Source organism: Diplotaxodon limnothrissa, linkage group LG20, assembly GCF_057381915.1.
Source record: "Diplotaxodon limnothrissa isolate DT_005_m linkage group LG20, D_limnothrissa_male_GT1.1, whole genome shotgun sequence".
Classification (NCBI taxonomy): domain Eukaryota; kingdom Metazoa; phylum Chordata; class Actinopteri; order Cichliformes; family Cichlidae; genus Diplotaxodon; species Diplotaxodon limnothrissa.
In genome coordinates this window covers 22,864,274-22,881,206 of record NC_140615.1, presented here as the reverse complement: position 1 = coordinate 22,881,206, position 16,933 = coordinate 22,864,274, and the positions used below count along the sequence as shown (strand labels likewise).

General features: G+C 36.7%; 2 protein-coding genes across 2 annotated transcripts; one reads left to right on the top strand and one right to left on the bottom strand.

Annotated features, from left to right (window-relative positions):
• Positions 1-1,316: 1,316 nt before the first annotated feature.
• LOC146610912 (cell division control protein 42 homolog) lies at positions 1,317-5,950 on the top strand. The gene is made up of 6 exons (XM_085344685.1): positions 1,317-1,390; positions 1,922-2,071; positions 2,161-2,233; positions 2,334-2,443; positions 3,819-4,016; positions 4,875-5,950. Exons 2-6 carry the CDS (start codon positions 1,967-1,969, stop codon positions 4,962-4,964), a joined length of 576 nt encoding a protein of 191 aa, XP_085200811.1. The 5' UTR covers positions 1,317-1,390; positions 1,922-1,966; the 3' UTR covers positions 4,965-5,950.
• A 3,810-nt stretch (positions 5,951-9,760) lies between these two features.
• Positions 9,761-15,141, bottom strand: LOC146610911 (F-box only protein 6-like). Its single transcript, XM_085344683.1, has 6 exons — positions 14,533-15,141; positions 12,932-13,181; positions 12,729-12,840; positions 11,843-11,938; positions 10,413-10,548; positions 9,761-10,331 (listed from the first exon to the last, which is right to left on the bottom strand). The coding sequence occupies exons 1-6, from the start codon at positions 14,644-14,646 to the stop codon at positions 10,185-10,187; spliced, it is 855 nt and encodes a 284-aa protein (XP_085200809.1). The 5' UTR covers positions 14,647-15,141; the 3' UTR covers positions 9,761-10,184.
• Positions 15,142-16,933: the final 1,792 nt, after the last annotated feature.

The following is a 16,933-nucleotide window of genomic DNA, read 5'->3' as shown; positions in this document are numbered from 1 at the left end:
TAAGACAGGCGAGCATAAAGGCGGTAACATCTTTTAAGTGATAGAATCAGCAGTTCAACTCATACTGGAGTACTGTTAACACTAGCATCTGTACTTTTCCCACCTCTGCACATAACAGACAACATAGCAAAGAACCAATTTTAGGTTGCATTGCTAGATACTTAGTTACTAGTAACTAAAATAAATTACTTACTTACCAGTAGCCTGGTAAGTAAGTAATTTATTCAAATATCTTTGCTTTAAGATGATTCGTTTTAAAAGGCATAAAATTGTAACTTGGCAAATTTGTTAACTGTGTCTTAAAAACAAACAAAAAAACAACAGCAGATGAACAGTATCTGAGATTATTTTTCTTACAAAATGAGAAAAAAGAAGAAAAAAAACATTGCAAAAACTTGGTACAGGACCTGAGTAATGCATCTGGACTTTCAGCCTCATCCGAAATGTTCTCAGTGGAAGGGTTTGTGTCAAGAAGTCATTCTTGTGGAGGGGAAACTCAAAAAAAAAAGGCTGAGGTCTAACGAACTGCACAAGAACTGGGCACCAAAGCATCTGATTGGCAACAGCCAACAAAAGGCAGCCAATATCCAAAGAATCCGAAGAAGAGCTTTATATGTCCTTCAACAAGCCTAGCCTCATGAAGGCTGGTTAAAGAAACTGCTTGCCTTAAAGAGTTGATGCTGTGTTGAATAATAAAGGTGGATATATCAAATATTGATTTTCAAGCTCACTGGTGTTGCAAAACCTCTGTTTTGCCATTATTTCTGTATTTTCATGTATGTTTCAAGACATTTCAATTAATCACTGCTCTGATTTCCAATTTTCGTAGCAAAATCGATGCTAAATAAATATAATAATCTTCTTATTCATACGCATATCACAATCACATGTAAATTTTATGAAGTCATTCGGATACTGTGTTAAGTTTACAATACCACCGGGAGGGGATACAAGGTGAGAGGAATTTAAGAAGATGACATCATAACTTCTGCAGCATGAACCTCGCGCTTAACCTCGTCTCAAGATACTACGTATCTTATAACAACGTGAGAGGAAGTCACCTTTCAGTCTAAAAGCACAGAAAGGAACGTTTGAAGCGTCATGCAAAAGAGTTCGTGCATCATATTAAACCTATATACAAAGAAAACGCCTTAGAATAAAAAATTTTACTTTCAGGTTTAGAGAACTAGCTTTTACAATGAATGGGTTTTGTAGCAACATGTAAATTTTTTACTTTGAAACTGTTGTCCGGTATTATTCCGTCTCGCTTGAAAGTCGTAGTGGAAGTCGCTACTAGCATACTGGCTGTACCAAGTTTTTGCTCGCTGGTGCCAACGCCCGGCGAAACAGACTGCTTACGTTAGCTAGCAGTGACACAAGAGGGACACGGGTACGTAGCTAAAACATGTAACTGGCATATTGGGAAGTTGTGCAGTCGTCCGATTTTGTTTGTGAACTACGCTTTTCTATATTGACCTCATAGAAACTAATGGAGCGTTTGTTTACACCCTTACGTTATCCGGCTGCTAAACTAGCTAACAAGTTAGCATTGCGTTAGCAGAGTTTGCTAAATGATGCGCAAACATGATTCAGTTGCCAGTAATTATTTAAGTAGTTATCGCCACATTTTGTGACTAATCTAAAAAAATGTTTACATACACTAAACGTGGGAAGGTAATTTAAATGAGTAAGCAAGTCATTAGCTAACGTTAGCCTTCAGACAATGTTGTTGATAGCTGGGTGTGACTCTTAGCTGTTTAATTCTAGAAAACTCCGCTGTTCTACTTGGGTTCCATCGTCTCATTAAGAAGTTATTCGCAGTGGATACGACAGAACATTTTAATAGCTTAATATTGTCTCTAGGTGTCTAAAATATTGAATATTGGCCTAACCTTCGTCAGTTGTCACCTCCTCCTTGCAGGTAACGTGATAAACGTGATTGCCAGCAGCTTCAGAAAGCACAGAGATGCAGACTATCAAGTGTGTGGTGGTGGGTGATGGAGCAGTGGGAAAAACCTGTCTGTTGATTTCATACACCACCAATAAATTCCCCTCAGAATATGTACCAACAGTAAGTTTTCACAAACAAAAAATAAATGTTTTCACTTCAATGTGCATCGTGGTTCAAAATATTCTGACATGTAACTTATTCTATCGCAGGTGTTTGACAACTATGCAGTAACTGTAATGATTGGGGGTGAACCATACACCCTTGGCTTATTTGACACTGCAGGTACAATTCATTTTAGTTCCACTTTTAGTTAAATGTGTTAGTTTTATTTAGTCTGTCTCTTGGTAAATTATTTATGTGTATGTGTGTGGTCTCTCCTTAGGTCAGGAGGATTATGACCGGTTACGACCTCTAAGCTACCCGCAGACTGATGTCTTCTTAGTGTGTTTCTCAGTTGTTTCACCTTCCTCGTTTGAGAATGTGAAAGAAAAGGTATATGATTTTATTCTAAATACAGAATTTTTTTGGTTATTGAAACCCCGTAACCTGAGAAATTCCAAAATGGTCAAAATAGTAAAGAACGTGAAATACTGATAATGAAGACAAAGACAACAAGCAGATCATGTTATCACAGATAATGGTCCTAATAAAAGAGGTTGGGGGGATTTTTTTGTTTGTTTGTTTGTTTCAAGAACCAGACAACTCTTGCTGCTCCCTCCCATTTCTTTCTTTCTCTCTTTCTTTCTTTTCTCAGTTGCTGGATAATTTATACTTTGATCACTTTGGAACAGGTTTTGTGGGGAGAAATGCCAAGTCACTGATATGGATTCACCAACATCCCACTAGACCAATACCTCTAACCCTCATGTAGTGGCCTCCCACTATAGGATGTGAGGGCTGCCCAAAACAACTTTAACTGGTCTAGATAAGTAGAATTGTAAACAATATGCAATAACTTTAGAGATAAAAGAAAGATTTATTGCACACAGAGCAGAAACACTGCTTGACCCTGGCCATTATTGACCCTTTCTGTGCCACCATGGCTACTTCTAATGAGGATCATCCTGAGCCATCCGTGGTGTCCAAGGTTATGACGAGCATAGTTTAGCAATAGTAGTGATGGTTCTAGTTTTATTATTGTAGCTTTTCCCCCCCTATCGCTCTATCCTGTAAAAATATCAATTTGGACTGAATAGAGCCTCACATTTCCACATAACCTCACAACACGTTCATACACATGCAGCTCAGTCACACGCACTAATTTTAATGAAATGTGAAATATGCAAATATATACCTAATGTATGCATGTTTTGTTTGTTTGTTTTTTCTCTCTGTGTGTTCCACATGTTCTCTTTTGTTTTGTTTTTTCTGTCAGTGAACTAGGTTACAATGTTGTGCTGTGATTTCAAGACTGTATTTTATTTATTTTTTTATCTTTTACAATCTGTTGTAGTATGTAATTCAGCCATACATGTTATGTGAAAATTAAGATAACATGGTTTGGTTAACACATTCTCTACTGAAGACACAAAACCCGGCCTTAGGGGGTCTAAAACTACTGTACTCTTACCGCTGGTTCTAAGCCTGGATAAATGGGACTTTAACAGCAGGTGTAAAATCTATGCTAAGTCAATTTTGGACCAAATTAAAATGTGACGACCCCTTGTAAAAATAATGGAGAAATTGAAAGTGCCTATTTTAATTTTAGGAATTGTAGAAATATCTGGTTAGTTTGTGGGTTTCTTTTTCTCTGTGGTCCTCCAATAATAGAAAAGTTTATGAAAATGCAGTGCATTTTCTGGCAGTCATGTAAAATAATCTGTAGATCCCTGTTTTTGATGAGTTTGTTTTGTTTTTTCCCCACCAGTGGGTTCCTGAGATAACTCACCACTGTCCCAAGACCCCTTTCCTGTTGGTAGGCACTCAGATTGACTTGCGTGATGACCCGTCTACAGTGGAGAAGTTAGCCAAGAACAAACAAAAGCCAATCACTCCTGAGACAGCAGAAAAGCTGGCTCGTGACCTTAAGGCAGTCAAATATGTTGAGTGCTCTGCTCTAACACAGGTAAGATCTCTCATTACACAATACACTAAAAACTGCTGTAACAAGCATGTTTCTGAATGCAATCTCTTAACATGGGTAGAAGTGCTTATGTTTTGCTAACACCACTTACCTAAAAACTCCCATCTAACACTGTGTACCTGTCTTTCTTCCTCCTTTTCCTCTTGCTGTAGCGGGGATTGAAGAACGTATTTGATGAGGCTATCCTAGCTGCTTTAGAGCCCCCCGAAACTCAGAGAAAGAGAAAATGCTGCTTGTTCTGATGTCTTCTTGAATCTTGCTTTGCCTCTCGATCGTATGCTGCTCATTCATTGTAAACAAATGTCTGTTACTAAAATAAGCCCCATGCTCTTTCAAACTTTAAACCTCTGTACCCATTAACCTTTTTCCTTTGTTTCATGTGTGCTTTCTTTTCAACTAATCTCAATAATTGTCCATGCTGCCTATTGACGATGGTGCCAATCTTTAGTTCTTCACCTTGCGGACGAGTCTGTGTAACCTGACATGTCTTTGAGGGGTGGTGGGTTGTTTTTGTTTTTGTTGGGGTTTTTTGTTGTTGTTTTTTTTTTTTGTTAAGCAAACATTCCCTTACATTAGCATTGAGCTCATCCGTTGTACCCTATTTAAGCATCAGTGCTACTGTCTTTGACAGTAATATCTTTTTTTTTTTCTACTGCAGCATCAAAATTTTCACAGGCTTTTGTCTTTAAGACAACTTGATCACGAGGGGAGACTTGTATAATGTTATTTCAATAAATGAAAATTTTGATTGCCATGCTCCATTTTTACTCAGCTTTCTTTTGCGCTCGCATATTTCCAGAAAATGGCTCTGTTTTGAATATTAATGTTTTGTTTCCACAGAAAGGATTAAAGAATGTGTTTGATGAGGCAATACTGGCTGCCCTGGAGCCACCTGAACCTAAGAAAAGACGTAAATGTGTTCTGCTCTAAGTTTCGCAGCAGTCTTCACACCAGTTTCCAAATCTAGGTTAACAGTACTGAAGAGGTTTTCTGCACAAGCACATTCCACTATAAGTTGAGATATTTTTAAATATTAGCCTTCTCACATACTTAACCTTAAAACATACTTTGTGTAAGACTGATACACTTTGTCATAATTTGATGCCATTGAAATTTTGTACACAATGTGAACACTGAATGCTGACACTTAAGAAAATTCTAAGGAACACTTGGAAGTAATGTTTTGGTTTGGCCACGTTATCTTTGCAGAGGTTTCCTTGCAAAAGAAGTGATTATGCAAAGATATTTTTATAGAGCTCCTGTTTCAAGAGTCCTATAAAATAGAGCTTTAATAAATTCCCTTAAAGTTATAAATTTGCATTGATTTACTACTTAGGTGTCTGTAGTTGCAACATACTGTAAATCCTGCTGTCATAAAATGCTTGTTTAGGGAAAGCTCCACTTAATCTTCTCAACATAGTCTTAAGGTAAATGTAAGAAACCTAAAGAAATATGGAACTTCTGGGTATGTTTTTATCGTCGGTCTGATAAAAGTGGAAAATCTATTTCACTGTTACTATGAGTTTGAGTACAACTATATCCAAGTCATTTGCTTTTTCTGACAAGCATCAAGGAGACGATGTATGTCCTCAGTGATCATCAACAGATGGTAAAGTTAAACTTTGTGGAAGTGTAACTACTCCTAATGTTTGGCCAGTGACCTATATTGTAAACTGCAGCACCATTAACAGGTTGAGATCCTGTAGAAGTTATTAAATTACTTAACTGATAATTATTGCCTTTGACTATCCCTTCCTAGATTGTGGGCTTGAATTTAATTTGTAAATATAGTGAAAGTAACTCGTAACTTATTGACTGAAAATTTGTATGTCACTAATGAAAGACTGAAAGAACCTTAGCTGAAATCACATTAACCAGAATATATTTCTCTCTTATTTTTTATTCAATTTCACAAAGTTGGGACTGTATTTTTGTTTGTAATAAAGGTTCACAATAAAGCAGTATTATGATTATTAAATCCTACTTTCAATATTTCATTTTGTCATGTTATTAGATGGTTCAAACTTGAGAACCTGCCTATAGTTACACATACATACGTTTGAACTACCAAAGACATCAAAACTGATTATTCAGTCATTTTTTGTTACAAATGTTTATTATCAATAAGGAACAACAGGTCAATGCAAACATAGTTCTATCGTTGGTGAGCCAAATAACACTTCTAAAGTATTACAATAGAATTCAGATAAACCCAGGATAATCTCATTATTGAGGCATTATTGCCTCAAATAATGAGATCAGCCACTGACGCCTTCATGCAACTACAAATATGTTCTCACCCAAGTTTTAAAGTATATGAAGGAAAGGTCAGACACAACGTTCAAAAAGCCTGAGAGCAAAGCTGTATTTTTTTTTTTCAGGAATTGCAATAGCTCTTTGGTATTTAACCAACCTCAGCACAAAAATATGGTGATGTTAGAGATCCCCCATTGTGGAGTTTGTAGTCACTGTGGCTACATTACATGAAGAATGTTTCAAATGTTTTCTACAAGCCTGTTTAGATTTATGCATGTGCACTGGTGGGGGAATAAAAGACATGGTACAAAGTAACTGTAAAGCACAACAATACACTTTCATGAATACAGTATATGGTTTAATGTGTTAACATTTAAGCTCACATTATCATTTCCAGTTCTCACACTACAAAATGGAAAGAACAAAAGGCAGGTATCTTTAAGGCAAATGCATAGGTTTGGTTTAGGGCTGTAGCAATAATGTAAACAAAGTCACACTGCCAGACAAGTAAGTCAAGGTACACATGAACCCTTTCACACATGAATTATGACAACCTCAATCATCATTTTTTCACAAGTATTTTTATTCATCTTTAGGCATGAAAAGATGAATAAAATACTTAAGAAAAAAATCCTGATTGAGGTTGTCATAATTCATGTGTGAAATAACAATAATTACAACGAAACATGTCATACAGGTATAGCAACATTAAACAGCCAGTGGGTGGCAGGGTATGGAGTGACACATCAGTGTCCAATGTAGTGGTTTATGTGCAAGTATAGAAACAACACTGACACAAATACAAGAAAACAGCCTTTGAATAGCTGCAGCGACCACTATACGTGAAAGGGTTAAATCACTGGATACTCAGTCATCTCATATCTGTAACGGAATACAAACATATCGTATAGAAATCATATTTGCACATTATTTGACAGAAACCTCATATAGCCAAAAGGACAGGTTTTGTCCCCAATAACTGTGTAGACAGTCTAAAGCAAACCAATCACTCGGTGGAAGTAACTGGCTCCTGGTTCAGTAAAACTCAGGTGCTTGTGTCTGAATTAGTAGATGTTTTTATAAATGCCTGAAAATTTCAGGTGTCCCATTACATCTGGCATAAAGGTAATACAGCATTTCTATAAAGAAACAACAAGAAATCACAACGGAAAAACAACAAGAAAATACAGTGGTGGTAGTTTAATGGTCTGGGGCTGTTTAGCTGCCTCAGGACCTGGAAGGCTTTGTGTGGTAAATGGAACAATGAATTTACCAAAACATCTATTTCCCAAAACATCCTGAAACAGAATCTCCTGCCATCCATTCATGACCTCAACCTAAAGCACACTTGGGTTCTGCAGCAGGACAACGATCCAAAATACACCAGCAAGTTCACCTCAGAATGGCTTAAAACAACAACAAAATGAACACTTTGGAGGGGCCTAGTAAAAGTATTGATTTCAATCCGATTGTGGCATAACCTTAAAAAGGTGGTTCATGCTCAATCAGGAAGGGGCAAACACTTTCTCAAACCAGGGTATACAGGTAATAGCTTTTCAGATCTACATTAAGTCATGCTTCTCATTGCACCATAACATCTCAGGATGATATACACACACATATACAAAACTTCCTATTCCAAACCTTGTGCACATATATTAGTCATAGCTCCAGAAACATGAATGGATGATAAGTAAGATGTAAGAAGATAATGCACAATTGTAGGCAAACTGTCAAAATATGATGCTAACTGTCAATATAAAACAGTCAAAAAACGGTTTTATCCATTTTGTTGGTTTAAGATGCAAAAACATCTAAATTAAAAGCAGGTTAAATAAGTTAAACATGATTAGTATAATTTCAGAGAAAGTTAGTAAGCACATGTTAAATGAATCCCACCGACTACATTTGTAGTCTATGTGTCCAGTGTTGGAAATAACTCAGAGCTGCCAGTAATGTGAATTCCAAAATGTCCTTTCCACCACCTTAAATCCCTCCCTCTACGTGTAAATGGAATGTATCCTACTCCTGGTCCATATTTATGAAACACATGGGTAATCTGAAAAACAAATAATCAGTCAGACAAAAGTTGTCCTTGGGTTTTCATGCAAGCGTTTTGTTGTCATACCTGTTTCCATTCTTCACGTCCTGTGCCACAGTAAATAGTCTCAAGTGAAAAGATCTCAATAAGCTGCTTCTTTTGATCTAGCAACTCTACCCGGATATCATAACTGCCGCCACAGTCGAAACGTGAAAGAATCCTAAATCAATAACACAATCCAATGAAAAAAAATCATTGGATTGGATACACAAACATGTATCAATAATCATTTCATCTTAGACTGAACTTTATGAGTACAAACTGTGCCTGGTGAGCCATATGTTTAATATTTAAACCTCAAAAACCTCTAATGACACAAAAACTGATAATTACATAGTACTTAGGTTGAGAAATAGATTTTTTTTGTAATTTTTTTTTTTTACATTAGTGTTATTTTCATGTGCTTTTCATTTTTATCCAATGACATTTCCCATTTTATATGGAACATGGCCTTACTTGTGAACAGTTACACTCACTGGCCACTCAGAAATGCCTCAATTTTTCATGGCATAAATTCAACAAGGGACTGGAAACATTCCTCGCGGACTGTATTCAAATGTTCTCCACAGTCAATCATTTTGCTTACATCTACTTTTCTTTAATACGATTAGTTATTAATAAGCAGTCTGTTAAAGACCCCATGTTTATTCTCACCAATCAGATATTTTGATATCTGGTTGGGCATGATCCATAACAGATGGACTGTAACCTTCCTTCTCCAAGTCAATCAGCTGTGACTTTATGCACATTCTGTGGGGGAAAAAATGGTTTTCATGCTACATAATGTACACACACACATTAATAAAGCAGGACACTTGGTCTCTATATGGTGTCAAGATCAGGAAATAAAAAATATAAGAACAAAGTAACCGTAAAGCACAACAATACACTTTAATTTTTGTTTTCAAATTTCACATAGTGCTATATAGTATATGGCTTTCAAGTTTCCCTCTTAAGCATGTGTTAACATTTAAGCTTACATAATTATATCCAGTTCTCACATACTACAAAATGGAAAGTAAAGGCAAGTATGTGTAAGGCAAATATGGATTAAGTCACATGCTGGCTTCCGGACAAACAAGTCAAGGTGCACAATAAATCACTGAATACTCATTCATCCTACATCAACAACAGAATGCAAATATAAATCATACTTGCATATTATTTGTTCAATGAAACTGGAGGGGTTCTTATGTCTGAAGCAGTAGCTGTTCTCACAAATACCCGAAATTTTCCAGATAAAATAAAATAAAATAAAAAAAATTACAGGAGAACACAAAATGTTTAATTTAATCAAATTATACAAATGCATCTTACAAATCATTACACAAAGTAAAATTTTCCAAACATTTTTTGTTTTAATGTTGATAAATATTGGCTCATGAAAAGTTGAGAGGAACCAAACCTGAAAAGTAGAGAGGAAGTGGAAGAGAATGGATGGATGGGCTCATGAAAATCTGAAATCCAGCTACAAGGTAGTGATCATTTTATTTTGAATTTGGGTAAACTTTTAGATGTATTTGTACATGAAATAGTACTTAGCCTGTCAAATTAAACAATACTCTGTAATCTTCAGTATTGACATCACAATGACAATCACAGAAAGCAAGTTTAAGGTGTTATTTAAGGTGTTCTGTGTGAAACATTAAAGAAAATAGCTTTTCACTGGAAAACTTGTGCACATACAGAGATTATAGCTCTGGAAACATGAATAGATGGTCAGTGAGATGTAAGAAGATAATGTGCAATTGCAGGCAAATGCAGGATGGAAGAACTGGACAAATTCCAACAAGCTACGTGTTCACTGCTGGACATATTTCAACGCTGCTGTCTGTGACACGTATTCCATACCATCCAGCCCAGAACTGTGTGTCCTTGCCACCATGCCTAAAATGAATGTATCTCACTCCTGGTCCATAGTCCCGGAATACATGGATCATCTGAAAAATAAATATCAGTAAACCAAATATGCTGGTGGGTTCTGCACTGTTAAACTTTATTAAATTTCACTTTGTACATACCCGATTCCACTCCTGATCATTCCACTGATCAAAGAAAACAGTATCAGGAGCATAGGACTGGATAACCTTCTGCTTTGCATCCAGCAACTGCACAAGGATTGAATATTCACATCCACAATCCCATCGTGGTGCATACCTGTAACGAGGATGTATTTGTGCAAAGATTAGGGATCACCAATCATATCAAGCTACGTTTTCCTCTCTTATTATTCAAGCCTTAAAAGGGATATATTCCTATATGTCATCAGTAAGTTTTGTTTAGTTCCACGGTTTCAAAAACTAAAAAACCTTTTATTTTGGGCATGACCTAAAGGTTTTTGTTAAGTGCAAATTTTTTGCACAAAGTAGGGTTTTCAAACTTTATCTCAACACCATTTTCTATATCAACAGGAAAATTCTGACCCCATGCCACAACAACAGAACTATTTGCAAAGAAGTCATGTCCCAAAAAATGTAATTTAGCAAAGCAAGTTTAGAGATATTATTTGTTTTACAAACGATTTAGATAATTTCATTACAGATCGAGAAATATTTAAGAATGTATTAATAAACCAAAGGCCACAACAAACATGACAATACTTAACATCTAAATAATTTAATTATTGTATAGAAAACCTATATTGAAAATTTAAAAATGAACTTTTCTACTATTGCAAAAGTAGAAGTGCTTATTATCTTGTCCACATCTGCCTGCAGTCTCTCTCTCATTCAATGTTCACACAGCTCCGCTTCTGTCTGCAGTTCTTTACATCCTCAGTGCTGCTCTTCAAGCCCACACTTGTATGATTCGGCTGCTCTGCTCCAGGTTTCACTCTTTTTGCTCAGATTAGTTCTCCACACTCTGTGATCAGTTCAACTACAGTTTCCCCGCTCCTCTGCACAGACAGCAACCTGCCCGGTTCTCCATGTGTCCGTAATCCGCACTGTCACATCTCAATTTTCCATCCGCGACACATTCAGCCTGCAGTCATTTTTCATCTTTAATCTAACTACAGTCCGCTAGCAGCTAGGTTAATAATAACAGATGGCAAATATAGCTATCAGTTAATTGCTAATAGAGAAATGGTTAGTGTTAACGTATGCATTTATAATAACGGGAGCTTTACTAACCTCTCGAAATTCTTGAAAAGTTTTGTTCAGTGTTATGAGGATTTACTATTTCATCTATCAGCGAGAGGAGGAGCTATGTGCCTGACTGTCTGCATTGGTCCTGTTTAAAGTTGTGTGTCAGCTAGAGAAGGCCCAGATGGCTCTGTTGGTATCAATGCTGTTGCAAATGAATATTTTTTGTATTGATTAATATCAAAGTATGATTTTAACAACCCTAATGTACATTTTAAATGCTTTTAAAAAGTGTAATTAAATGCTTTTTGCAACTAACTAAGGAACTAACTAACAAACTGTTAGTATGTCATGTGTATTCATCTCACCAATCAGATATTTTGATGTGTGGTTGGAGGTTATCCATAAAGGCTGTGCTGTAGCCTTCCTTCTCCAAATCAATTAGCTGCTCCTTTGTGCACATTCTGCAAAAACAGACATGATTTTAAAACAGTTTAACATTTAATACTAGTACAGTGGTCCCTCGCTATATCGCAGTTCACTTTTCGCAGCCTCGCTGTTTCGCAGAGTTTTTTTGGTGCAATTTTACATGTTTTTTTTCTTTTTATCCTTCTTCTTTTCTTTTTTTTTACTGGCTGTAGACCATTTTCAATCAATCAATCAATCTCGTGGTGTGTCTCCTATACAGTACAGAATGCGTTCAGCTTGTCAAATTTACATAAATCTTTGCTAGCAGAAGACAACAAACACAAAACACAACAGTGTCGACGTCAAAGGATTATAAAACGCATTAATTGAAACCAAACAGTCAGATAAGTCAAACTTTACTCAACTCATTCTTCTTGCTTCCTCTACTTCCGTACCATTGATTCATTAATGTTGCATTCTCTCGCAGCTGCTCTATTCTCATGTTCTGGCCCTGAAAACAGGGTTTTGGTTTTATTCTACAATACTGGACTTATTTTTCTACGAAGGTTTGAACTTTGAGAGTGTTTAAACGAGAGAGAAACGTGTGAAAATGTTGATGCCTGTCTGAGAAAAGTGTATAAAGTGTGTAGTGAGGTGTTTTACAGCCTTAAAACATCTATAACAATTGTAAAATATACAGTTCACTACTTTGTAGATTTCACCCATCGCAGATTATCTTTAGAGCGTATAAACTGCGATAAACGAGGGAACACTGTACATCATTTGAACTAAGCATATAAAAATAATGGTCATTTATTTTTTGGAGGACCACTGGTAAATACTCACCCATAAGAGGTCACAAAGTTTTTCTTGACTACTTCATTTGGATGTGGCACCATAACGTCCTCTAGGTTCCACCCATCACCACCATTCTTTATTGTCCAACCTGCCATGTTTTCTAGGAAAGAAAGAAACACAGAAAAAGTTTGCATCTTATTTTAAACAAAAAAGGTTTTTCAAATCAGTTGTTGAGCTTCAAGGATTCTGACCTTCTCCTCTTGTATTCTTGAGGAGATTTCTTCTTTTCTTGCATAAGAAGTAAAATAACCTCCAGTCTTCAGGTGTTTTGGAAGAATCACAGAGGTTGTATCCTTCTCTTCTACATCTTACTCTCCATAAAGATTCACTGTCAGCCACTTCTTTCCACTGTGAGCACACCAACCGACAAACATGAACCACCTGGTCGGCCGGAACACATAGGAAGATTTCCTCCAGGATCTCCAGAGGAACAGGGAAGAACTAAACAAAAACAAAAAAAAAAAAAAAAAAAGCATTGATAAGGTGGAGCTTTGAAAAATTAGTTTAGTTTTCCATCACTGCACCTGGATCAATAGTCCCAGCTGTTTACATAATCTCACCATTTGAACTACATCAGCATTTTACAATATTATTGATTTCCACAGACAACACAAAAAAAAGAAAAAGAACAAAACAAAAGCTTTTAAAAAATTAACTTTTCAAGCACTTCATTCATGAACTTTCATTCACAGGGTGGCTATAAAGCACATTTGGATTCCTTCTAAATGAGGTTCCTTTGTATTGCACTGAAATAGTAACTATTTAAACTGTTTTAATCACAAAACCTAGAAACCAAAGATGTGTATGTCTTGCAGACAAAACCCTGCCTCTGAATGTATTTTTCTTTCTACATAAGGATTGTTGCTAGACTGGAATTATAAAAAAAAAAAGAAAAAAAAGAAAAAAAGAAATGTTCTGTTGTGCTATGATTGTTTTCTTTTTCTTCTGATGACAGGCAGCTACTGATGACTTAAGCATCAGAAAAGGTTCCCCAGATGGTAAAAAATGTCAAGTTGGCCATGTTGCTTGTTTAAGTGACACAAATCTCCCTTTATTTGTTATGATGCAAGTTCAACCATCCAGCTAACAACATCCTAGTTAATTCTCTTCATCTGGATGTATTGTTTTTTTATTGGGAACAATCATTTCATCACTCATCCAAGTGACTTTTTCCATTCTCCAAATCTGAAGATGTTTCTGAGTCAGTCATTATGTGATGATGATCACATCAGTGTGATGCATAATCCTCTCTGCAAAAGTTTTACATTTGTGCCAATAGACGCAAAACCTTTGCACCTCTTTACCCACAAGATTCCAAAACCATTTTAGCTTAAAACCTGCGATTGTTCAGGGAATATAAAAGATAAAATAAAAGACATCAAAGGATCCCATCTGACTCACTGGATGGGCCAGTTTCACCAATATTTCATTATATTTTGCATTCTTTCTCCTTAATGCAGATTTATGGTTCAGCAGGAATTATAGAAAAGGAATTGCAAACCCATTTGAAACTCTGTAACCTGGCGTTCACGTCTCTAGGGGGCAACCCCAAAACCCTGTGATTGGTCTGTTGAGTACCCTTGTTTCCTTCTCCAATACTGCTGCGTCTTGACCTGACAATATAAAGCGCAATGAGGCAACTATTTGTTGTAAACTGACACTATATAAACCTGAACTGAACTTTATCACTTTGCTCTTTTCCGTTGCTGGCTGATGGACAACAAACAGCACATGCATAGACAAAGCTCATTCAGCAGTTACCTTGTGTTTAAAAGTCCAGTAAGGCACTCACCTCTTGAGCCGAGGACGAGGTTGCCTGCTGTGCTACAACGTAGCTTGTGCCAGACTTTGAACTCGCAGTACCATAGCTGTGACTTGCACCCATGACTTTCGTTTTCCTCTTCATGCCCTGCGACGAACCAAGGGCTGTAAAGTAGCCTGATGTTACTATACCCCCCTCGCTGTCTTCTCTAAAAACAAGTCTTTTCTAACGTCGTTGGTGCTGACCCACTTGTAGCCGACAACGCGGAAGTGCAGCTAGAGATAAGGTCCAACTGTTTTATAGATTAGAAGTCATAATGTTACAAGACTAAATTTAACCAACGACAAGTGACTCGTTTAATTTCTACAGTCAAAGTAATCACTTACGGGAACATGGTTTGTACTCTCATGTTACGTTGCCCTTCCTGTCAGTTGCGGTGGTATTTACCTCGAGACATTCGAGTCGCCCTTCATAGGCGGGGTTATGCTCTAAAATGCTACAAAGGTAGTTCGTCCACAACAGTCACTCCCACTGTGATTGCACTCTCTAGCACGCAGTAACTGAAGAACACAGACTGATTATGTTAATACCGTAAAACACCGGGGATACTCCGGAAAACATACCTAGCTAACACTCTTCTAAGCCTTCTTGACGGAGACTTCCGCTATGGGTCATCCGGGGATTTTCCCCCTTTTTTAAATGAACAATTTCGAACAGCAAATAGACACTATTCATCAAATCGTTTCTATCAAATAATTTACGCAGCTTATTTCATATATACTGTAAGAAAGTTTTAAGGTATTTCTTTTTCCAGCTTTCAAACAACTTGGAATATTTTTTAAATATAATTTTTAATGCTAGAAAAGTAAATAATGAATGATAAAAAAATAATAACAATTAATAATAATTAAACTGTTGTATTATACAAGTCTTGATGCATGCTCAAATATCCAGGTAAGGAAATTCCAGGATTTCACTTCACTGGGAGAGAAATCACTCATTCAAGTGACTTCTCTCCCACTGAAAAGCGCAACGTCCAGCTGAACAGATTCAACATTCTGGGTTATTATCCAACATTTCACATGTCTGCATTGCATAAAATCACGCAGAGATGAAATTTTCATTTTCATCTCTACGTCTATGGGTTTAGAGGATCAGTTACATTTGTATATCCGTTAGGGTTAAATACTCACTCAAAAGAGGTTGCAACATTTGTTTTGACTGCTTCATCTGGATGTGGTCTCCTAAGCAACCCACTGATCGCCACCATTTCTCAAGATCTCCCAGCCATTCAGTCCTTCTAGAAAATAAACAAATAAATAAATAATAGTAATAGTAATGGTGTTTTAAATGTTTTGGATTTATGTGAAAATGAATCATACTACTATGTTAAGTAAAGTTCATTTTATGGTTACTTACCTTCTCCATTTGGATTCTTGAGGAGATTTCTTTTCTGTTTGGACAAGAAATAAAACAACTTCCAGTCCTGTTTTTTTTGAAAAACTACAGATGGGATACCCTTCTCTTCTGCACCTTTTTCTCCACAAAGATTCGCTGTCAATCACTTCCTTCCACTGATGGCATACTAATTGACAAACACAAACCACCTGACAGGCAGGGACATTTAGGAAGATCTCCTCCAGGACCTTAAAAAAAGAGAACAAAAACAGAAAGATAAAGAGAGCACACGGAGACAAGGACAAAATATAAACTGTTAGAAAGAAGTCAGTGATGTACACTAGTAAATGCATAAGGACTGAAATGTTAAGTGCATCATGTGCCGTTCCCAGCAGCCAGAGTTTATAACAAAACAACTAAAAATGTTTCAAGGTCACTGGATTCTGCCCTAGCTGGGTTGTATTAAAAAGGACATTTTTAAACCTAATTTGAGGAGATGTCTGTAAGTATTTAGTATTTAGTATTTAGTATTTATTTATTTATTGTCATTGTCAAGAACAATGAAATTGCGTTTGGGGCTTCCATACAACCCCAAAAAAAAGAAGAAAATAATAAATACCCCTTAAAACCCAAGTGTACATATTTAACCCAGTGTGACTCCAATGCAATAAGACAATCCTTAGCAATAATGTTCGTAGAAATTCAGACAAAGACCTGAGAAACATGACAAAATACAACAATGCAACCCATTCAATATTATTGTACTGTGAGATATGATATCAGATATGATAGTTATCTATTTAAGAAAGAGGGGGGGGGGCAGGAGGGGGAAGAGAATAAAGATATGATGCACCAATGCAGACCAGTTCATTGCTATTAAGAAGTTGGATATGGTTATTGTCCGTGAGAGGGGGGCAGAGAGTTCAGGAGCCTCACAGCCTGTGGATACAGGCTGTTGGCCAGTCTGGATGTTCTGGCCTGTATAGACCTGTACCTTCTCCCTGAGGGCAGCAGATGGAAAAGGTGGCGCGCA